This window comes from Colletotrichum chrysophilum, assembly GCF_026319265.1.
Source record: "Colletotrichum chrysophilum strain AFK26 chromosome Unknown scaffold_199, whole genome shotgun sequence".
NCBI lineage: Eukaryota > Fungi > Ascomycota > Sordariomycetes > Glomerellales > Glomerellaceae > Colletotrichum > Colletotrichum chrysophilum.
In genome coordinates, this window is record NW_026517486.1 from 48,101 (window position 1) to 70,955 (window position 22,855).

A 22,855-nucleotide genomic window follows, 5' to 3' on the forward strand; every position below is an offset into this window, starting at 1 on the left:
CCATCTTCATATAATCATTCGGTGCAGTAATCCAACCAGGTTTTGCAATGCACACCTCGACTTTTGGTCTGTGTTCTTCCGCGAGTGCGAGAATAGCACTTTCAGCTTCACCCTGTCAATTCGAACCTGGTTAGCAAATGATCTTTCGACCCTCAACGGAAAAGCGGGAGAGAAGAGGAGGGCAAAACCAGATCAAGCTTACTCGTAACAAGGAATATTTAGGCTTGAAACTGGGAGTCTTGGTTTGGTCACGCTCCGAGGCTATGCCGCTCATGTACACAAATCGAATAGGCTTCGAATTGGGGCCGAATGCTGCCTCAGATCGCGCATCAATCATGGTCTTTAGAGCCACAAGAGGTGAGCGGAGACAAACGCGTTGAACCTCGTCCCACTCATAGGCATCGGACCTTGACGGCGTGATTGCTACTGTCCTATCCGATAGATGCAATACATCATCAGTGCTTTCTGTGCAATACCGTGACGTTGTATTCATTTTTACAAATGGGGACAGGGAAGATAGAGCCGGGCTAGAAGAATGATTCGCGACATGATAGAACTCACCAAATGCAAGCATCGGCATTCGCGAAGACTGCCTTCTCGTCGTCAGAGTAAGTGTCATAAGATCCAACCACAACAGTCGTCAGCTTTGATATCTCGGCAGCAGATGAAGCCCCGTTTCTAATATCCACGGGGCGTCTAGAAAGAGCTATTATAGATGTGATGCTAGGTAGCCGCAAGCTCTGGCGGACGAGCTCTGTTCCCACAAATCCGTTTGCTCCAGCGATAACAAGCTTCATGTTAGGCGATGCTGGCTCTAAGGGTTTTTGTCTTTGGGATGAGGTCAGAAGATAGAAACCAGGCTGGGTCAGGAATTCTGGTCTGAGAAGCGGGGTTAAGAAAGTCGATATGCTTATGGAAGCCATCTATGATCCGGTAAGCACTAGCGAATCCTGCGATGTTTTGTCATCAGAGATCTGTAAATTCCAGTGTTGAACCTAACGCTAGGACCACCTGCGGCCTCTTGGTGCGCAGTAAAGCCGCTTGGCGATAAGGATGTTCGGCCTGATGGTCTAGTGGTACGATTCTCGCTTTGGGTTATTGTCTAATAACAACTGCGAGAGGCCCCGGGTTCGAACCCCGGTCAGGCCCTTTTTTAAGGATTTTTGCTTGCTGAAGCCGATCCGCTAACGAATGGCAAACTCGAATTCTGTCAGATCATGGGTCATCGTCTTGACCTAACCGACTCACTAGGCTCGACTTCTTAGGGTGTTAGGACGCGGTAGAACCTGAGGCTGAGTGGAGATAGGCCCCGGAATATGTACTTCAGGATGACGCACCTATAGCCTGGGTCGTATACTGCGTTGCTCATGTGGATCGCGCGGAGGTACTGAGAGAGATGGCAGACTTTTGGCACATTCAAACCATCAAGAATTACTGGCTCGCTCGGCGCCACGGCAAGAAGACACGACACGTAACGATGACAGTTGACTGGGTTGGCAACCCCAGTTTCTCCGATGTCAAGGAGGACTGCGTCAAGCAAAATCATCCAGCGCTTCTCAACAAGTGTTGGCATCGCATGAACAGACACAGCGATATGCGCCTAGACACAAGCCTAACAAATAATATGAATGTGCTGCCGGCGAAGTTTTCGAAGCAGAATTCCTGGCAGGCGTCGAGCATGATGGTGGTAGAAATAAGAAGCAGGGACCTGGATTGATGATTGGGTAAACCAGGGCGACAAATGGTGAGGCAGAGGAATCGAACTTCACTTGCAAGCTAGTGCCCTTTTGTGTTTTGATTGAATCGAGACCAGAGATTGGCCGCAAGCGGCGGAATCAAAGCGAGCACTAAATTTCGAACCGACTTTCATTGCTGTAAAATGGTTTCTGGGTTGAGGCTGCGAGCTGACGAGTTGGCAATGCGGCAAGCCATCTTTCAGTTATCACCGCAGCGAAGAGCAGTGTTTCTTTTCCTCTTATCAACGGCCAAGTGCCTAGTTGAATAGCCAAGGCCGTAACCACCTACCGCAATTGTAAAGCCAAGCTACAAAAAACCTATGTGTGCGTGTTCAATGCGGGGATTCTGAGGCGGAGCTCGCAAGCCTCGCAGTAGTCCCAGCAGATAACTCGTCCAAACGACTATGCCAAGGCTGCCAAGGCCAGCGTGATAGTCGTCCAAGATCAACTTAGCTTCTTTTAGCAGCTATGTTCCATTAGCCAAGCCCCGAGGTGGCATCAAAATCTTGCGTGATTCTCTCCAGTCGGATTTTGGCTCATGTGAGAATGAAAATAAGGTCTTGTTCTGAGCTCTCCGCACACTGTCTTTGATTGGCAATAGTTAACTTACAGATCTTGTTGATGCTTGGTACCTAACCCGTAATGGCCGAAGCGTGAGATGTAGACTCCCAATACTTAAAGGCCGGCGGTGCCGCTTCATCGAAACGTGGTACCCAGGTGATTTGATCCTCATTGGCTCGTACAAGCAGCTCATCTCTCGGTGGCTCTCGCTATTGTCAGTTCTTCGGTTCGTTGAAATGGTGCACATTCATGCCGCAGCCGTCCTCGGCTGGTCTCTGTTGAGATTAACCAATGCGGCTGGGGCAGGTACGAAAGCAGAGTATGACTCTGGCGAAGTGCATCGCCGCATCATGGGAATCAAGATGGTGTGTGCGATCAATGCCCGATCAGAGTGCTTTAGCTGACAGACCCAAAGGCTCAATGGGAGGCTGAGATCGCCGCTGGCGATATGGATAGTTCTCAGTATCCTGAGCTCGGATATACCCCGTGTGTGAACGGGTTTGCTGAGGCGGTCCCTGGAGATTTTCACAATACCTTCAGGTGTAACAACGTAAGCCTATTGCACGCACGCATGTGGAAGACTTCTCATTGCTAATTAATGAAGATCGACCTTTATCATTTTCTCTCCCATGAAGCGCTTGGCAGCTGGGGTGGACGTGGCTCGTCTTCATGGGGCTGGACTTCAGCAGATGGTAGAGAATTCGTCGCCATTGGCCAATACGACGGCACCGCCTTTGCAGAGATCTCAGAGGAGGGAAAGCTGCTTTATCTCGGCCGTCTCCCACAATACGATCGAATCGGCTCGCAATGGCGCGAAATACGTATCGTTGGTGATATTGCCGTGATTGGGTCCGAGGCCATTCACCATGGAGTGCAGTTCTTCGACATGAAGAAGGTCCTTGATCTAGATCCCGCAAACCCGAAGAACTTCACTCAGGAAGAGCTTACTGGGCACTGGGACGAGCTCCCCATGGGGCGTACTCACAACATCGTCGTCAATCACGAACTCAACTATGCCATTGCTTGTGGCTCTGTGGGCGGAAACGAAACCATTCGGGTGCGAGGCGATCTGCCCTGTCGGGGCGGTCTGATTTTTCTCGACATCAGCGACCCAACCAACGTAACAAGCCCTGGCTGCGCTGCGGGGGATGGTTATGTGCATGATGCTGAGTGTCTAGTATATCGTGGCCCAGACCATCGGTACTATGGAAGAGACATCTGCTATGGCTACAACGAGGATACTCTTACCATCTACGACGTCACTGATAAGAACGGTAACACCACAAACATCATCTCAATTACGGACTACCCTGGTGCGCAATACGTACATCAAGGTGTCGTCAATAACGAAACTTGGCAAGAGTACTTGTTCATTGACGACGAATTCGACGAGAGGGATGCCAAGGTCGGCCCAATGACGCAAGGTCTTCCCACAACCCACATTATGGACATCCGCAACTTGGAAGCTCCAGTCTATGTAGGGCACTACGCTGGGAAGACTAGGTCTATTGACCACAACCAGTACATGGTGAATGGTTATTTGTATCAGTCAAACTACGGGAATGGGTTAAACGTGCTTGACGTCAGCAGTGTTACTAAGGACCCAACGGGTAGCAGCATCTGCGAGGCTGGCTTTTTCGACATTTATCCCGAAGATGATGAGAATGAAGGTGGTGGCACAGTTGCATTCCTCGGATCGTGGTCCTCGTTTGCCAACTTCAAGTCCGGCTTCATTTTCGTACACACAATCGAGCGCGGCAGCTTCGTGGTCAAGATGACATCCAAGGAATGCCCAAAAGCACCTGTCTGCAACGCCGATAATTGCCTTCGGGCGTTGCGGGCCTCACACATTCCTGATCGCCTAAAGGAGTCTGGAGAGTTCTGTGGCAATTACACCCAGCGCCTCAACACCGACGACATCCTTGTGCCTGGGTATGCTGCCGAGGCATGCGGCGGAGAGGATAAGCATGTTGTTGCACGGGTCAGCAGCGCTTGTGCTTGTATCCCGACACCTGCTGTTCCGGAATTACCAAGAACTACTACTCGTCCCCCGGTTCCGACGGTGCTGCCCCCAAAGAAGCAGTAGTAGATGACTTGATGTCAAGCCGTCGCCCGACATGGTGCTGCACAACTTCCAGATTAGAGTAAAACTGAATGATGTAGTTCTTCATTCACGAGTCTCCCGTTTTCCCTGAGTTGCTCTAGAAATCCATAAAGCGAATCAAACATTTATAGTGCCAACTTAACAAACCACGTAAGATCTCCGTTCGACTGCGAACCCCAACCGCCAAACTTGGTCCTTCATTCTGAGGATATGAAATAACTAATGCAAGCGCGAGAAGAAGAATAGGAATTCAAGCCGCATCGATCCCCAAGCACCAATTATGATAAAGCTGTCAGCTAACCCATGACCATAATGGCCACAAATCTGGACCTCGTTGGCCATTTCCTTCAGAGGACTTTTTGGTGCAATTGAGAGAGTGGGAGACCGGCATGAACCTCCCTACAGCTGCGAGATTGAATCAGATACTCGACGTAACCACTGGAAAAAGTATTCACGAACCTTTGACCCCTACTTCATGCACATTGGGTCCTTCGTATGGTGGCTCTAGTACAAGTAGCCTCGGGCGGACGATCTCAGGTGTCACCTCGTGTGGGATGCGTACGACCATAGGAGGGCGTGACGAAGAAGAGGCAGATTTGCGGCTCGCCTTAGCGTGGGCTTGCTCTGGAGATTGTTGGTTGAATTGCGCCATCTTGACGATTTTCCTAGGATCAGAAGTTCGTGCGATGCGGCCAGGATTGTAGAAGAAGGCAGGCAGTGGCAATGGTGGGTTTTGGGCAGGAATTCCGGTGACTAATAGAACTGCCCAAACCATCTTAAGTGTCAATTTCAGGCCGAAAACAATGTTTGCTCGATCTCCCGGACATTGACTGTGCCGCCTAAGGGTGCAGGGGGTTCAACTGACCGGGACAGTCGGACCCCCACCACCGCCAACAGCAGCCATCTCCAGAACAAGTTCCTAGACCAGGGTCGGCGCCAATAAAACAATGCCCATGAAATCAACGAAGCACGGCTCGTTGGCCGTGGACTTACACACGCGTTGCGGTGTCTACAATTTTGGAATGGCAAAACCAACAGTCAACCTACAAATGTACCAGGCTCGAGAGCTCAATTAACGGCGATACGGAGTATTGCGTAGATCCATGTGCGCGCCCCCGCACCAATGAACCATCACGTGGTTTCCAAACACTGTGAGTTCGGAAATGAGCTTTTGGGTGGCAAAAAAAGACTGCCGCGACGATTGGACGGGTTTACGAGGAGCTGTGGACCAATGTTGGTAATGGATCCCTGACCGTTTGGCACGAAGAACCAATCGGGGATGGGCCGGGAGGCTCTCTGCGGAGATCCCAGACGCCATGCTGCAGCGTTCAGGGGATGCCAATAATGATTATCGAAAGAACTTCTCACTGTTCGTACTCTTTGATGACGGATCTGCTGCATGACTCCTCATCGCTGTCGCACACAGCTATGTGTGCCTGTGGCTTGGCAATATTCGCATCGAATGTCTACAAACAAGGAGTGACGTCTAGTTCAAGAGGTAAAGGACGCAGTGCTGTTCGTAACCAACGATCTCCAAGTGACGGCAAGCAAATGGCACTGCAGCAGGCAACAAATCGAACGAAGGTACTCAGAGATTGCAAAAGCAGACTGCTAAGTCACGGCAGGGACCACGCCCCACTACGTTCAAGGTTGGCATTTACGTGGTGTGACAATTAGGCATCTTCCGAGGCTTCAACATGGGCCTCTTACGGTTGAATTCATGTCTGTGTGTGTGTGTTTTACGTCCGTGGTGCCTCGGAATCGAGTAAAAGACGCTCTGATGTTTATCTATTCCACGCAAGCATACAATTCAGAGTAGAACGAACTCTTGTCAATGAGCTGAAGGCGAAGCACAACCGCAGAAAATTGTTTCCAAGTAGAGATGCGACGCTTGAACGAGCCAAGAGGCGAATAATCGCTATTTGTTTGTCTCATTCCGTCATTGCTTTCATGCATGCAGACAGAGAACACGAGTGTCGAGAATGACGGGTTATTCACCATTCTCTGTCTTCACTTGCGTCACAGCTTTCTCGAAGTCCGGAATTTCAGAAGCTCCTTTAGCCGCATGCCCCCAAACAATAATTCCACCCTCATTGACAGCCCAAGCTCCAGAGGTTTGCCAGCGATTTCCGCTCTCTGTTGGTCTATTTTTGATACCCTCGTTCCATGCCAGACTGAAGACTTCACTCAATTCTCCCGGGCTCAGGACGTGTAGGAAAGAGGATATGCCAAGGCCCCACTTGGCGTACACAGTGCGGTCTTCGTCAACGACGACGTCGACCGGACTGGTATCTCCAACTCCTCCGACTTCCGCAAGCCATTTCGACGTATGTAGCTCCGAGGAATGGGACACAGCGATGAATTTGACGTCGGGGTTTCTGCCAGCTGCGTCGCGAAGTTGAAGGAACGTCTTTTCGGCGACTTGTGTTATTAGCATTGAGAGTAGCCATGCAGCAGGGGTAGTGAACGCACATGGACAGCCGCAATGCCGGAGGAAGGCAATTACGGTGGGCTTGAAGTCGGAGCGAGGGAACGGCACTTGCAACGTAGTCGGCGCCGCATGTCCCAATTCCGGGGATGCAGAAATCGGACCTTGAGCAGGGGTGATCCAAGACCAGAATTCTTGGATTAAGGTCATTGTGCTTGCGATCGTGCTGGCAGGTGGGCTATTCCACAAAGCTCAATCTGGCGCGATCGGGTAAGACGATAGCCGACCGCTCTTTAAAGTAATCATGATGCGGCTATGGATGGTTGGTTCGTGTGCGTCATCATCCTTGGCTAAACTCCATTGGGAGTAGCGGCGATCCTGGCTGCTTGTGGAGCCAAAACATGTCGACATGATACCTGGAGTTTAAAAAAGGGTCACCCTATTTTGATAACTTCGAGAAAAAGGGTTGCTATCGTAGCGAATAAAGACGGGGACACAATAAGAAAGCAGTGAGGCAGACGCCAACCGCGAAAATATCACACATGTTGAAGTCTAGCCGAAATAAGAGGTTTCCTGCTCCATAATAAAGACAACTAGGGCAGGTGATGGCCGAGACACAAATTGTGAATGATGCCACTATGCATATCCATAGATGAGGAAAACTCAAAGGTTATATCTTGGGATTCTACATGATACCCCTCTGTCCGTAGTCTCGTACATCCCAAGGAGGGTCAATGGTGGCCTTTCCACGGTTGCATACCTCTTTCAGCGCCGATTGCGCCTCTTCACTTTCAAAAGGGACACACGGAATGCCCAGGCCGCCGTCGACTCCATCGCAGATTACCACCGCCTCCCCGCCACAAGGGCTCTGCACGTCAAATCCCTTGAACTTCATATCCCTGCACCGCCCCTCTTCATTCGTTGAGCAACTCACCCTTGCAACAGCCCTCCCCTTGCTCCCACTTGAGATACCCCGGAAGTTTTCGAAGAGCACATTACTGACCTTCATCTTGCTTGGAAAGCGGTTACAAGTTTCCGAGTCAACGTTGAAGTAACAACTGTCCAACAAGATAGGCCAGTCGTCATTCTCAGACCAAAAGTTTCGAAATGTCACATTCTCCACAAACCCAGTCGCGACGTTTTCCCCAGCCCAGACCTTGATGCGGGCACCATTGTTTCCGTTCAGCATCCTGACGTTCTCAATCACAACGTCCTTCACCAAAACATACTCTCCCTCATACTGTCCAAGGCTTCCCAGTGACTGCCCATGAGAGTTATTACAGTACATCGTATTGACATGGATGTCTGTATTATTGCTCTTCGGCGAGAAGCAATCGTCGTCTGAGTCAACCCAAACGCGCTCGATACGAATATGCTCAACGTTGAGAGAGTTGAAAAAATCGCCATTCTTTGGTTCAACTGTGGAATTGTTCGACTTTGCCTCAATGATGACATCGCGGTATGTGATGTATTTGGCTGAGGAAGTATCAGTGTCTGCGGCTGCATCTTGGATAGGAAGGTGGATTTACAGTTAACAATGAAATTATGCCAAACTGGGGAATCTTTCATCAGAATCCCCTCAACGGTCAAATTCTCAATACCCTCCGCATAAAAGAGAATGGGTCTCAGATACTCATTGTCTGGGTCCAAGATTCTGGTCCAAAGAGTTAGTCCCATGTTTTGCACAAGATTCCAGTTGCTCACTCCTGTCCAGAGAATTCATTCCACCACCTTTGCCCTTGGCCGTCAATGACACCCTCGCCATGGATCCATACGTCTTTACCGCCCCATTTCCAGAACATTAGTGATCTTTGAAAGGGATGCTGATGAGCGTTGGCTTGCCAAAATTCAACGTCGTCGGTAAACTTAATGGTTCCCTCAAGGCGGATGTGGATATCATGAAGAAATGTCAAGTCAAGTGGTTTGCCGATCACAAATGTCTGACCTGCAGGAAGATACACAGCCCCTCCATTATTCGCACGCATAACAGCGTCTAAAAAGTGATCAGAGACATCGTCAGTATCGTTCACTGATGATTTCGGCGTGAAAGATGCGCGGCATGGGATAGTCCTCTTGGGCAGAGGATGCTTAAGGCGAATCTCTTCAGCTGTACGAGGTATATTCAACCCTGACGTATAGAGGACGTTGCTCAGGATGACCAAAAGAGCCACAGAAAAGTACTTCATCTTGATGATAACTTGCTGCCGTTGGGCCAAGTGTGAAATATTGAGCAACATAGAGTCTATTTATACACACCTGCGACTCCAGCAATCTCGTGTATCACAACGAGCCCACACCGGTACACTTTCCTACTTGGTGACCAGGGCTTTGGTTGCCCAGGACGCTATGTGGGCCATGGTATCTTGGAGCAGAGTCCTCGACGAGTTGATTGATGGAGTCTTATTCCTTCCTTCTACCCGACCTTGGCGGTTCTTGGCACGGGGAATCTTTCTCCTGACGTCTGTTCCCACAGGCATGCGCAATGCCTAGACTCTTGGAGGCTGATTTCATTGGCACTTTCGGGTCTCGGAAGCCTGCCTAGAGCCGCCTATGGCCACATTGGCATAGATTCAATCCAATGTGCCGGGGTAATTTCAAGACAGGGGCCTAGCTTGAATTCCAAAAGAAACAGCACATTATGAATGAACGTACGAATTAACGAGAATTACGACATCAATGCAAATCATAAGTTAACATAAGGTGCTGGATTCATTATCCCAACCCCTCTCAGCTTGCTCGTATGCGTCGTACGCAAACAACCAGCGCTGGGCTTCAGGGCAAAAGAACCTAATTGGAAACGGCCCGCGTATTTCAGCTCCCAGCTGTCCGACCATGTATCTGTCCCTCTCCCTCTGTTCCTCGCCATCGGACAGATGGAGTTCATCCCGTTGGCGGAATGCCTCCTCCTGGATCCAACGGGTTCTGTCGTTTCGCAAACGCTGATACACCTTCGCAACTACAGGAAGAAGCTTGGTCTTGTTTGCTTGTGACACCTTGCCAAGTAGGTGTCCTAAAACGGCGCCGTCCTCTAGACTCGAGTTTGCCCCTTGCGCTAGGTATGGTAGCATTGGATGGCAACAATCGCCTGCCATGAAGAAAGTCCCGCTATCATTAGCCAACTGGGACAGAGGCTTGGCCCACATTAGCTTCCACTTGGTCACCTCTTTGCTCGCCCGTAGAAACTTCAGAAGCAAAGGGTCCCAGGGGAGTGCAGAGCTGATCTCGGCTTGAGTCCCACCAGTCCTGGACACCCCATCAGGCAAGTCGTCCGGTCGAAGAAAGACCAAGTTGAACATGGTGCCTTCACGCAAGGAATACCCTACAACGTGGGAAGACGGCCCAATCCAGAAATTCAAAGCAGGACGGCTGATGAATTCTCGTAGCTCGTCCTTATCAGGACCGCTGAGCTCATCAACGGAGATGAGAAGCCGGTACGCCAAATCTCCCGTCGCGATAGGCGGATGGTCCTTCCCCGCGAACTCGCTGCGAATCGTGGACCACAGGCCGTCTGCGAGAAGAACAACGTCCCCGTGGATTATTGAACCGTTTTCGAGAGTCACTGCGGCATCGTTGAATTCGACTGACTTTACTGAGGTGCCAAGCTTTATAGTCACACCCAGTTCGTCAACACACTTGGCGAGCATGGCGTTTTGCAGGTCAGCTCGGTGGACATCAATAATCGAGGCGCCACAGCGGCGTTGTAAGAGCTGCTGCAGGAGAGGCTCATGTGCTAGCAGCCTCGAGCCGTCGTACCGTCTTACACTCATGGTGTCCGGCAATGCCGTAGGCAGTTCTTTCATTACATCCCACTTCTCAAGGAGACGAACGCCATTGGGAGTAAGCTGGATGCCCGCCTGCGAGTGTATGAGTTAGATGCCATCGGTCTGATGTCTCTGCAAGATGTGTGATCCAACTAACGCCAACTTCTCTGAGTTCCTTTGCAGATTCGAAAATAGTTACTCGATGTGATGTGTTGGCAAGCTTGATTGACAAAGCAGCCGACAGCCCCGCGAGTCCTGCACCGACTATGATAACGTGAAAATCGTTTTCGAGGCTCATTGGTGACGCCATGCTGGACACGATGCATCCAAGTAGGATCAAGTCACAAATGTAAACGTCAATAAACTTGCCATCTGGCCATAAACCGAGGACTCGGTTAGCGGCACTAGACTCTTCGCACAGACGCACGATGACAGAGTTTCAGCGTATGTAACGAGGATTGCAGAAACTTTATGAATACGAACCGGGTCTAATCAATCAATTGGAATTCCGCAGGAGATAAGAACATGAGTGCATCGTCGCGACTATAAGGCAAGAACTTTTGGTTTTGCCTGAACGGGCGTTAAAGGAAAAGGGAGTTGCCTGCATTGTTCGTCTCATAATGCCGGCTATGATTTGCTGGTACATGTCGCGTAATAGACTTTACCCTCAATTTCACAGCTTTTCCAGCTTACGGAGCTACCCGCCGTAGCCTTCTGACTCGCAAATTTCCGAATGCACTGTTAATCCGAGTGCTCGAAGATGGCCGGGAATTAAGTTTGGGCACGTTCTTCACAATGAGACACATTGGGATGAGCGAAAAACAGCAAATAGTCTTCCAAAGAAGCCTACTTTCTGTAAAGAATTGAAACGATAGGAATATTTGAATGTTGTACTCACAGCTTACCGCTTTTGGACAATTCCTTGCGTACTGACGGCATACCGCTTTCGGCCATAACCTTCGATGGTCATAAGTTTGGAGTAGGACATCCCACAAGGATGGTTATGCTTGCAAGCCGAAACCTAGCCGAACTATCCATCCGACTGGCAGGAGCATGCCTGGGTGGACCCCGCGAGTTCTTGGAAATGGGAACCTTATCAAGCTATTCCAGACGCCTGCTGTTAAGACGGCTGGGAATTTCCCGTTGCTAGACCATTGCCACATTTTGAAGTTTTGTAACATACTCATAGGCCTGGTGCGTGAAACCGTACTTATTCTTTTTCTAGACTTTTCTAGACTGAACTATTGCTACATGGACTATAGCATTACCTCAACTATGCCCACCAGACTTCTGACTGGCCAAATCTTGTTGATCCTCAATCCAGCCCTGGTGACCAGATCTTTGATTTCGGATGCAGTTCTCTCGATCCCATTATTCTCTGCCATCATAATCATTCCGAGCACATGGTTGTATTGGCACCAATAGCCATAGTTGGCAGGCAACAGATCCGGAGCCGAGGGCACATCTGGAGATCCGCAAGTAGTATTCAGCACGCAATCAGCGAGGAGGATCCTCGAATTGGGTCTCATGGCGACCTTGAGCGCTTTGAGAATTTTGAGGCACGGCTCATCCGACCAATCATGCCTTGCGACCGTTAGCTGTTGTTGCAGGCTCTGAGAGACAGAGGACTTACAGGATGCGACGAAGCCAATATACGTCTGCGCCAACAACAGGGTTAGGCTGGAAAAAGTCGTGGTCCATGAAGGTGACTTGGTCATCTTTCAATGCCCACGGCGCATGAATGGGAAAGACTTCATTCTTTCCTTGACTGATAACTTCAGGACGGTCCTGCACGATGAACCGCAAGTGAGGGTGGGCTTTCAGCATTTGAAGTGCGAAACCTCCTGAATGGACATTAGCCAATCAAACACGTTTAGTTCATTAGAAGGTTGCGAGCGTTGCGTACCAACCCCGCCACCCACGTCTACGACGGTGGCACCGTTTCCGAGGTTGCTCCAGGGATAGTCCAAAACATGAGCGGGACTATTGACCGATCCGCTACCAATCATCGCTTTTCCGAAGTTTGCCAGTTCAGGGCGGGATATCAACCCGTTGGAGTCTGGCCCCTCCCAGTTGCCGTCTTCAGGCCTGGAGAAGAACCCCGGGTAGCCAGTACCGCGACCTCCACGTTCGAGCTCCTCAACTGTGACTTTCTCGGCGAACCAGTCGAACTGCGTCTTGTCCGTGCCTAGCGCGATCTGGAACGCTGTCTCGTCTTTTTCATAAGAGGATCCAGTCGGACCCAGAAGGTATTTACCTAAGTACTCAGATGTGAATGAGTGCATGCTCCTATGTGAGTTTTCGCAAAATCAGCCTACGCCCTTCAAAATACTTTCTATATGATACGTACGCTAACTGCACCAGAGCCCTCAGCGGCTCATTGTCCACTAAGACTTGTGAAATGCGGTTGTTCGTGAAGCGGTTCTCTTCAGGCTCATTGAAGATGTGAATGGTACACAAGGTTCGCATGAGGCGAGCTGTAATAGACAAGGATCCCACTCGTTAGAGGGCCTCCACAAGGCCGTTGCCAGTTATCTGTTCCGCTTGAGCTGAACTTACCAAGTTTGCGAGACTCAATCCCGGTACGCTCTGACAGCATACTGACGTGGATTCCTTGCTTTCCGGCGGCTGTCAACTTGTCTGGAATTTTCATCTCAGTGGCTAGAATTAGTGCTCTGGCTTGGACGGCCAGAGTCATAACTTGCTGGATCCTGTGAGAAGGCTCTGCCACAAGCGCTATGAGTGTGCCGGCGATGGCCTCGATTCTTCTTTGAGCCTCGAACAAATCCGGACTGGGCACTGTTTGCTGTGCAGAATCCTCCGTGACAGACGAATTACGTTCCTTCTCCCATTGTTGCGTAACGGTGAGCACGGATTCACGGAGTAGGTCAACAAGCCCCAAAAGCTGTCGAGCCTCCGATTCAGAGCCTGGAGATCGTGACATGGTGAAGTGCAGAGTGACAGTTGTCTAGTCTGAGGTTTAGGAAGACTTGCAGTAAGATGGGAGAATGATATCGCGATCTGAACTGAAGACGAGATGATCATACAGCCAACCACAAAGGAAAATCTTGAATTTAAATGCGAATATGACACCTGTTGGCAGAAACTTCATGCCGTGGGAGTGTGGGTGAGAGGAAACTGTAGTCCAGAGGAGGGCAACAGATCGACAAACCATCGGCTTAGGAGCCTGGGCTCGTCACCTGGACCGTGGGCGCGGCCCGGGATGGTGTACACCCAATTCAGCGAGGCATTTTCTGTGTCGGGAGCCCCCGAACCTAAGCCCGGACCACTTCCTGTTTCAGCGAGAACGAGATAGAAGCCTGCCTCGGAGCTTGTGAATATCTTTGGTCATTCGGTGGCACGTCTGGCGAAGTCTGAAGCAACCTTGTAGACGACCCCAAAACATGCAGCCGCCTGTGTAAACTCTGCTACTCGTACGGCCCACCGCCGGATATTTTCACACATCACGAAATCTCCAAAGACTGTGCATGAAACCAATGCGAAATGAGTCAAGGAAGGAACCCGGCAGTTGTGCAGCCAAGCTATTCCATCGATAAGAGCTTCATTGATCAATTACCCGCGTGCGTTTCAGGACGGTCAGGGTTTCAAAGTGGTGGAATGCCGTTGTAAAGAAGCACTAAAGTCTCCGATGCTGCAGTAGATGACAAGCGCTGAGAAGCTTGTGATATTGAGTGACGGCTGAGCAGGCTACAGACTAACCTTCATTGAGACAAAACCCTTCTAGCCCTCCAACTTGGCACCTTTGGTTTGGTAAATTCAAAAGAGTTCCCGCATTCATCTCATATTCGCCCAAGTCAGAGAATCATTCTACAAGCCCTTCCAGCATGTCTCTGAAAGCTATCTTTTTTGGTCCTCAGGCCTCTGAAGGCTTTAGAGGTTTGGCTTTGCATGACATCAGATCAGCCTTGCGGCAAATACCCAAACTACAGCCACTCTTGGATTCAATCTCAGAGCTACCTTCGCTATTTCAGTGTCTGGTAGCTCATGAGCCATGCCTTGAAAGAACGCCTGGCAGATGGTGCGCTTTGCAGTTGACACGCTGGCTGGAGCACGACCTTGATGTCATTGAAGACCAGATCAAAGAATACTGGAATTCAATCTCAGCCCCTCTGTCTGTCCTTTTTGGGATGGTGCAATATTTCCAGTATTTGCAGGACAACGACATTTCCCACCAGCAGTTACTTGGCAATATCTCAGACGGCGGATGCCAGGGATTCTGTCTAGGACTATTATCGGCTACCGCAATTTCGAATTCCAGGGACGAGACGGCCTTGGTCCATAATTTTGCTGTGGCACTCCGCCTTTCGTTCTGCATTGGAGTGTATCTGGATTTCGATCAAACCCAAGCAGGGGCAACTACAGCATTCGTGCTACGCCGCCAACGAGGATTGGACATAGACGTCAACCTTGCAGCTTCCATGTTGGAAGAAATAAATGTGAGCATTTCCCTTCTTTCAGAAAGCAGAAGAATGTTTGCTGATATGTAACGGAAAGAATGAGCCATGCGGGACTGCCGCGCAAGTTCCAGAGAATGATTCTCATGCCACTTGCGTAAGCACTCCATGAATGAACATGTCTTTCTCTCATCTAATGTATGTTCAGACACAGTCATACGTTGCAACTAGGATCGATCACGCAAGCTGCACAATTATTGTACCAACGGCGAGGGTAGCAGTACTTCACCAACATATCCCTTTAGAAGACTACACATTGAAGCCTCTGAGTCTCAGAGCCCGCTATCACACACCAGCGCTCAGCCACTGGAAACAACAGTTGTTGGAATTTTGCGCCCAAGAATCAAAGCTCCGATTTCCAGAGGTCGACGGGCTGGTAGTTGCCGTATGTTCCAATCGGGACGGCCGGACTCTTGGTGGCCGACCACTACACGAGGAAATACTGGAGTGCATCATGACGGAGGTGGCCGACTGGCACTTGGTTGTAAGCCAAGTTGCCTCGAAACTCAGACCCGGACAAGATGCAAGGAACGTTTTAGAACTGGGCCCGGTCCGGTGCCTATCAAGTTCACGGTTCCTGGGTCCCTACTCAATCAGACCACCGCTAGGCCTGTCCAATCAAACCGAGCCTTTGATAGGCTCGACACCAGCCAGAAGCTATCCAGATACTGCAGTCGCAATTGTGGGCATGGCCTGCAGGTTTCCTGGAGCGGACTCTTTGGATGAGCTATGGAACGTCATTGAATCTGGCAAGTCGCTTTGTCAAGAGATACCGGCCGAAAGGTTTTCGACGAATGGTCTTCGACGAACACCTCAAGTTCAGAGATTTTTTGCCAACCTTATCAACGACGTTGACGCCTTTGACCATCGCTTCTTCCGAAAGACAAGTAGAGAGGCATCTTCAATGGATCCACAACAACGCCATCTGCTCGAAGTCGCCTACCAGGCTCTGGAGTCTGCAAACTACTTCAACGGTCCTAAGCCACCTAGCAAGGATGTCGGCTGTTATATCGGCGTGTGCGCCAACGATTATGCTGACAATGTCGCATCGCACCCACCCAATGCATTTTCGACACTGGGAACACTCAGAGCGTTTTTGGCCGGAAGGATCAGCAACTTTTTTGGTTGGACCGGCGAATCATCCACGATCGACACTGCATGCTCCTCATCGGCTGTGGCTATCAACAAAGCGTGCACCGACATCATTGCTGGGAAATGCACAGCTGCTCTAGCTGGGGGCGCCAATGTCTTCACAAGCCCCAACTTTTTCCAGAACCTCAATGCTGGAAAGTTTCTTAGCACCACGGGTCAATGCAAGTCATTTGACGCAAAAGCCGACGGCTATTGCAGAGGAGAGGGCGTTGGCCTCCTCTTGCTCAAGAAATTATCAGAGGCGCAAGCATCGGGAGACAAGATCTTGGCTGTGATCCCCGGCTCTGCTGTCAGACAAAACAGCAACGAGACGTACATTACTGTCCCCCATGGGCCCTCGCAATCTGATCTTTACGAAGAGGTGCTACGATTCTCGCGCATGACGCCCGACGACGTTACTTATGTTGAAGCTCACGGAACTGGGACGCCTGTGGGTGACCCGATTGAGTTTGAAAGTATTCGACGAACGTTTGGTGGTTTGCGGCGTCAGACGGAACAGCTTTTGCATGTTGGATCAATCAAGGCAAACATCGGGCACACGGAGAGTGCGTCTGGGGTTGCTGCTGTGATCAAAGCTGTGTTGATGATTCATCACAAACGGATTCCCCCTCAAGCCAGCTTCACGACACTGAACCCTCAGATCACACTTTCGGAGTCGGACAGAATCGCCATCACCACAACTGGCATTGAATGGAAATCTTCGGGGCCACTGACAGTTTGTGTTAACAACTATGGAGCCTCGGGAAGTAACGCAGCACTTATCGTTACAGAGCCGCCATCGCCATGTGTGGCCATTACTCGAACGACGAACAACAGCCGCCTTCCGAAGGCTATCCCGTTCCCATTCATCGTTACAGCCTCTAGCCAACAGTCCCTGTCTGCCAATATTGGTGTTCTGCGCAAACAAATCCTGAAGCGATTTACGATGTCGCCCAACCAACAGGAACAAGCCCGCTTGGCTGATCTTTCCTTCAGTGTCGTGTCAGGGCAAAATCCGTCGCTGCCTTTTGCAGCCACTTTCGACGCCGCCAGCATGGATCAACTCATCGAGCGTCTTCATGAGTCCAGTACCTCGGACATTTGGAATGTAACTTTACCGAGTAAGTCTCGGCCTGTCGTCATGGCATTCGGTGGCCAGAATTCGAAGTTCGTCGGCCTTGATAAGGACACATACGAATCCTGTGCCCTTCTCCGGCACCATCTTGACTGCTGCCAGAACGAGCTTAAGTCTCAGGGATTTCCTGGGATACTTCCCTACATTTTCCAGTCCGAGCCAATCGAAGACCCTGTCATCTTGCATTCTGCACTCTTCAGCGTGCAGTACTCTTGTGCAAAGGCTTGGATTGATTCCGGTCTCACAGTCGCCAAACTGGTAGGCCACAGCTTTGGCGAGCTCACAGCCACTTGTGTCTCGGGCATATTGTCACTATCCGACGGCCTCAAGCTTGTGGCAGGGCGTGCGCGACTGATGAAGGAGAAATGGGGTCCGGACCCTGGTTCCATGCTACTTGTCGAGACTGATCCGGTTTCTTTGGGTCGACTCTTGAACTCAGACACAGTCAATGTCGAAGTGGCCTGCCACAATGGTCCACGACTGACTGTCATTTCCGGATCGAAATCGGAGGTGGAACAAGCTGAGCAGTTCATCAAACTGGATCCCACAACTCAGAATGCAAAGTCAAAGATTCTCGACGTCCCGTACGCCTTCCATTCGCGCTTCACGGAGCCAATTCTTCACGATCTCGAAGTTCTTGCTGGGGGACTCGTTTTCCGCAAACCGTTCATACCTGTCGAGACCTGTCTTGATCGGGATACGGAATGTTTACCCTGGCCTCAACGTGTCAGAGAACACACCCGAAGACCAGTATTCTTCCATCAGGCTGTCAGCAAGATTCACGAGGAACTTGCTGGCTGTTGCTGGCTGGAAGCCGGGATGAACTCTGGCATTACGACCATGGCCCGCAGAGCGTTGGGAGAGGAAGCATCTGAACACACATTTTACGGGATGAATTTGCGGGATAGGACACCACTGCGAGACTCTTTGACTCAAGTCACCATTGGTTTGTGGAAAGAGTCGCAATCGGTCACTTTCTGGGATTTTCATACTTGCCAGAGAGGGATGTACTCCTATGTCCCGTTCCTACCCCCGTATCAGTTTGAGAAGAGTCGCCACTGGCTTGAATGGAGAGACACAGTCGGACCCTTAGAATTCGACTCTTCAGCCAAAAACAACAGCACCACGCCCGCTCCACGTCGCCTGCTTACTTTAACGCGGAAGACTGAAGCCAATCTCGAATTCAATGTCGATCCTCAGCATGACACGTGGAAGGGCCTTATACAAGGGCATGCAGTTGTGGGCCAGCCCCTGTGCCCAGCCCCGTTATACATGGAACTGGCGGCACAAGCTGCGCTTACGGCTTTGGGGCACGAAGAGACAAAAGGATTCTCAGCAACATGGAAGAAGATTCAAATCGACGAAGCCCTCGGCCTGGGGGAAGGATGCCGTATCGTACTTTCCCTCTCCAAGATCGAACACTCGCAGTCTTGGAAGTTCTGCGTGATGTCTTCATCTCTGGCAGATCCTCAACTGCGGCCAAGCATGCATGCATCAGGAGAGGTTACTCTTGTATCCAAACAAGACGCCGAAGACGACTCTGAATTTCCCCAATACGAAACCGCACTTCGCCACACTGTCCGACAGCTTCAAGCCGCTGATGTAACCGACACCGTAGCACTTAGGGGTCCGCTGGTTTACTCAGTGTTTTCCCGTGTCGTCACGTACGATGAGATGTACAAGGGTGTCTGGGACATTTTCGCTAAAGGGGATGAAGCGATCAGTCGAGTCAAGCTGGCTTCCGAGTGCAACCTCGAAGGATTTGACAAGATGATAACGGACCCGTTGGCTTTGGACAACTTTGTCCAGGTGTCTGGCATCCATGTGAACGCTTTGAGTGGACTGTGTTCTGAGAACGAGGTTTTCGTTTGCACCCGAATCACTAAGGTGGAGATCCATCCAAGCTTTTCGCTGACTCCGTCGAGACAATGGAAAGTTCTGTCCATGTACCGCGAGTACGACCCGAGGAATATCGATAACGACATATATGTTTACGACGAAGCAACCGGAAAAATTGTTGTTGTCATTCACGGCGCGAGATTCACTCGGATGTTGATAAAATCTCTTGTTCGAGCGTTGTCTTCAAAAAACGCAGGGGGGAAAGTCGGCGGCGTCGTTGTCGAAGATTTTCAAGAGAAGAAGATGGAGGACTCTGTCCCCGCGATAGACTTTCAATCTCAAACAGCCGTGTCACGCGCAGACGACACCCCATCCAAAGTTGTCAGCGACGAGGATGTCTTTTGCCTCCTGGCAAGAGTTGCAGAGATCGATCTCGGCGCCATCGCAAACGATGCTTCGCTTGCTGACCTGGGCATTGACTCCCTCTTGTCGAGTGAGGTGCTCAACGAAGTCAACGAAACCTTTTTGGTCGATTTGAGTGCGGACGAGTATCAGAGTCTGCTCTCCGTAGGAGATTTGGTTCAATGCATACGTGCTCGCAGCCCGTCGGTCAACGCCATCAGGTTGATGACCAGTCCGCCTACCCGAGGCGCTTCCCCCACATTCAGTGAGGCCAACGACCCCGAAAGCACTGGTTCGTCAACGCCAACATCTACTTCTAGTGAGTTCGCGGTCATGAAGTTGGAGTCAAAAACACAAAGTTTCGACGATGTGGGGGTTTCAGAAAGTCTGCGCAGGGCATATGAAGTGTTCAAAGACATCAAGAATGGGTCCGATGACTACGCGAAGACCTACGGTTTAATCAGATTTTGGGACGACGTATATCCCATTCAAGCTTCTCTGGTTACGCAATACGTGGTCGACGCTCTCCCGCAACTTGGATGCGATCTATCAGTCTTCAAGGCTGGGGATGAACTCCCAACCATTCAATATCTCCCGAAGTACGCTCTTCTTGCATCGCAACTTTTCGAGATCCTGGAAGACGCAAGACTGGTCCGTCGAAAAGGAAATGTCTGGGTCCGCGCTGATACGCCTGTCCCTAAGCAGTCTGTGGTTGAAAGGCTGCAGGAAGCCGTGCAACGATTCCCTCGACATGCATCCGAACACAAACTCCTCAACATCACGGGGAGCTCTTTGGCGGACTGCATGACTGGAGTAGCTGACCCTCTGACTCTGGTGTTCAGGAACAAGGAGAATGCCAATATCCTGGAAGATGTGTACACCAATGGCCCCTTCTATCTAGCAGCCAGCAAACAACTTTGCTCTTTTCTCGAGAAAGCATTAAGCGCTGTGAAAAAAGGCAACGGAAAACCGATTCATATTCTTGAAATTGGTGGTGGGACAGCATCGACTACAAAACACGTCCTCCGGATGTTGGGAGATGCCGGAATACCATTCGTCTACACTTTCACAGACGTATCCGCGGGACTGGTCGCTGGAGCCAAGAAAAAATTACCCGGCTTACTGAATCAATCAACTGGACGGCTAGAGTTCCAGACATTGAACGCCACAAAGAGTCCCCCTACCGATATGACTGGAAAGTTTGACCTCGTCCTCTCAACCAACTGCATCCACGCCACTGCTGATTTATCCGTTTCACTCACAAATATTCGACAAATGTTAAAGCCACACGGAATTGTCACGCTTGTTGAGTTCACCAAAAACCTGTTCTGGTTTGATCTTGTCTTCGGACGTGAGTTTGATCCATTCTTTCTGTAGATCTCGAAAATGCTAACCGCTTTGCAGTCATGGATGGCTGGTGGTCGATGACGGATGGAAGAAAGCACGTTCTTGCCGACGAGTTCTTTTGGAAGAGAAGCTTCGAGCAGGCGGGGTTCGGGCACGTCGATTGGACCGGAGGCGAGCTGGCTGAGTCTAACATGCTTCGCATCATCACGGGATTCAAAACGCGCCCCGATGTTGGAGACATCGTCCCGAAGAAACGCTTCGACATCCAAACGGTGATGTTCAAACAGACTGGACAGAATCGCCTATTTGCCGACGTATATCTTCCGCCTTCCGATGAGTTGATGTCACAAACATGGTCAGTCGGTAAGTGATTTTCCGTCCTGATACAGTTGAATAGACATCGGCTTGATTGTCACAAGATCCAGAGCGCTGAACAGAAGTTTAGGCCTTCTCTTCCACGGGGGCGGTCACATCAGCCTCTCGCGCCATGACATCAATACCAAGCATGTCCAGCGTTTGCTTGATAACGGCATCTTACCAGTTGCGGTTGACTACAGGCTGTGTCCTGAGATGCCTCTTCCGGAGGGTGCCATGGCTGACGCATGCTCCGCTCTACAATGGGCCCGTCATGAGTTACCCTTCATGAACTTGAACCGACCAGGTCTCCGCATTGGTCCCAAGGTTGTTGGGATTGGCTGGTCAAGTGGCGGTCACTTAGCCATGACTCTGGCGTGGACATCTTTGGAACAGAGGATCGAGCCGCCCAATGCGATTCTTGCATTCTACAGCCCTTCAAAATTGGAAGATGAGTGTAAGTCACCATGATTGACGCATCGAGACGTACACCGTGCTCGTGTGTGCCATGTTGTCTGGGCTTAACGACTGACGTTCCTGTAGCATGGTTTCAACCAAACTTTCCTTCTGGCACCCAAAGTCTTGCCAAGGGGGGTTATGATTTGCTTGAAGCTGTTCAGAACTATCCAATCACCGAAAGCCGAGTGATGAAAAATGGAAGGCCTGTTGCGCCTGGTAAGTGGTTGGGCCGAGGGCCTTCGGGGACCAACCCTCGGACAACGATCATTTTGCATGGAAACTGGAAAGGTCAGCTCTTGCCTATATGGTTGGACGGACTACCCAGCAAAGGGCAGATTCCGCAGTCAGCGTCCACGAGCGACTATGAGACGCTGCAAAGGCCGACTCGAGAGCGTATCATGGCCATTAGTCCACACGCCCAGGTCATCAACGGGACCTATCGCACACCTACATTCCTCGTTCACGGCACGGAAGACGACCTCGTTCCTGTCCAGCAAGCCAGAGACATGAGTGAGTCGCTTGCAGCGCACGGGGTTGAGTCAGGGATTGCGATCATTGATGGCGCGTCGCATTTGTTAGATCTTGATGAGGATTCAAATGGAAATATTGCGGCGGAGGTGGAAAGGGGATTTGCGTTTTTACGCCATGTAGTGGCATAGGCGATTGAGATTGAACGAGATTACAGGGCCTTAAGATTGTCTGAATTAAATAATGTTCGCAGTTATTAGGTTGAATTGCGCTGTGTGATGCCTTTCTACTAAAAAGGGTGATATGGAACAGCTGTGCGTCTTATACCCTTAGATAACAGGAGCACCTTACTGTTACGACCCGTTAGGCATAACACGTTGGAAACAACCCCGCCTGGAATCTCGGCGGCTAATGCGGGACATATGTAAGCAGTGACACAGGTATAACCAGGAACCATCGGAAAAGGAAGAACTATGGTACAGGTCACGTGACTTCGGGAACAGCACGGATACAGGGCAAGATGGATAGGTTGGATATGTCTACTATCCCAACTATCCATGGATATGTCGGATAGCGTGGATATCCTACATAGCCACCACGGGAGATGCTGTGCAGGACTTGTATATAGTATGACCCTGAGCCTGGCTCATGGTCA

The 22,855-nt window shown here is 50.5% G+C and overlaps 4 protein-coding genes and 1 non-coding gene across 5 annotated transcripts; 4 read left to right on the forward strand and 1 right to left on the reverse strand.

The window, feature by feature from the left end:
- The first annotated feature begins 1,059 nt into the window (after positions 1-1,059).
- COL26b_012991 lies at positions 1,060-1,149 on the forward strand. Its single transcript has one exon. It is a non-coding gene; the product is annotated as a tRNA-Pro (tRNA).
- Positions 1,150-2,895: 1,746 nt separating this feature from the next.
- COL26b_012992 (uncharacterized protein) lies at positions 2,896-4,383 on the forward strand (the record flags this gene model as incomplete). The annotated part of the gene is made up of 1 exon (XM_053185620.1): positions 2,896-4,383. One exon carries the CDS (start codon positions 2,896-2,898, stop codon positions 4,381-4,383), a length of 1,488 nt encoding a protein of 495 aa, XP_053030448.1.
- A 7,836-nt stretch (positions 4,384-12,219) lies between these two features.
- On the reverse strand, positions 12,220-13,534 carry COL26b_012993 (uncharacterized protein; the record flags this gene model as incomplete). Its single annotated transcript, XM_053185621.1, has 4 exons — positions 12,220-12,434; positions 12,497-12,879; positions 12,941-13,067; positions 13,150-13,534. 4 exons carry the CDS (start codon positions 13,532-13,534, stop codon positions 12,220-12,222), a joined length of 1,110 nt encoding a protein of 369 aa, XP_053030449.1.
- A 5,069-nt stretch (positions 13,535-18,603) lies between these two features.
- COL26b_012994 (uncharacterized protein) lies at positions 18,604-19,841 on the forward strand (the record flags this gene model as incomplete). The annotated part of the gene is made up of 2 exons (XM_053185622.1): positions 18,604-19,737; positions 19,773-19,841. 2 exons carry the CDS (start codon positions 18,604-18,606, stop codon positions 19,839-19,841), a joined length of 1,203 nt encoding a protein of 400 aa, XP_053030450.1.
- A 1,006-nt stretch (positions 19,842-20,847) lies between these two features.
- On the forward strand, positions 20,848-21,290 carry COL26b_012995 (uncharacterized protein; the record flags this gene model as incomplete). The annotated part of the gene is made up of 2 exons (XM_053185623.1): positions 20,848-20,923; positions 20,977-21,290. The coding sequence occupies 2 exons, from the start codon at positions 20,848-20,850 to the stop codon at positions 21,288-21,290; spliced, it is 390 nt and encodes a 129-aa protein (XP_053030451.1).
- Between the last annotated feature and the right edge of the window lie 1,565 nt (positions 21,291-22,855).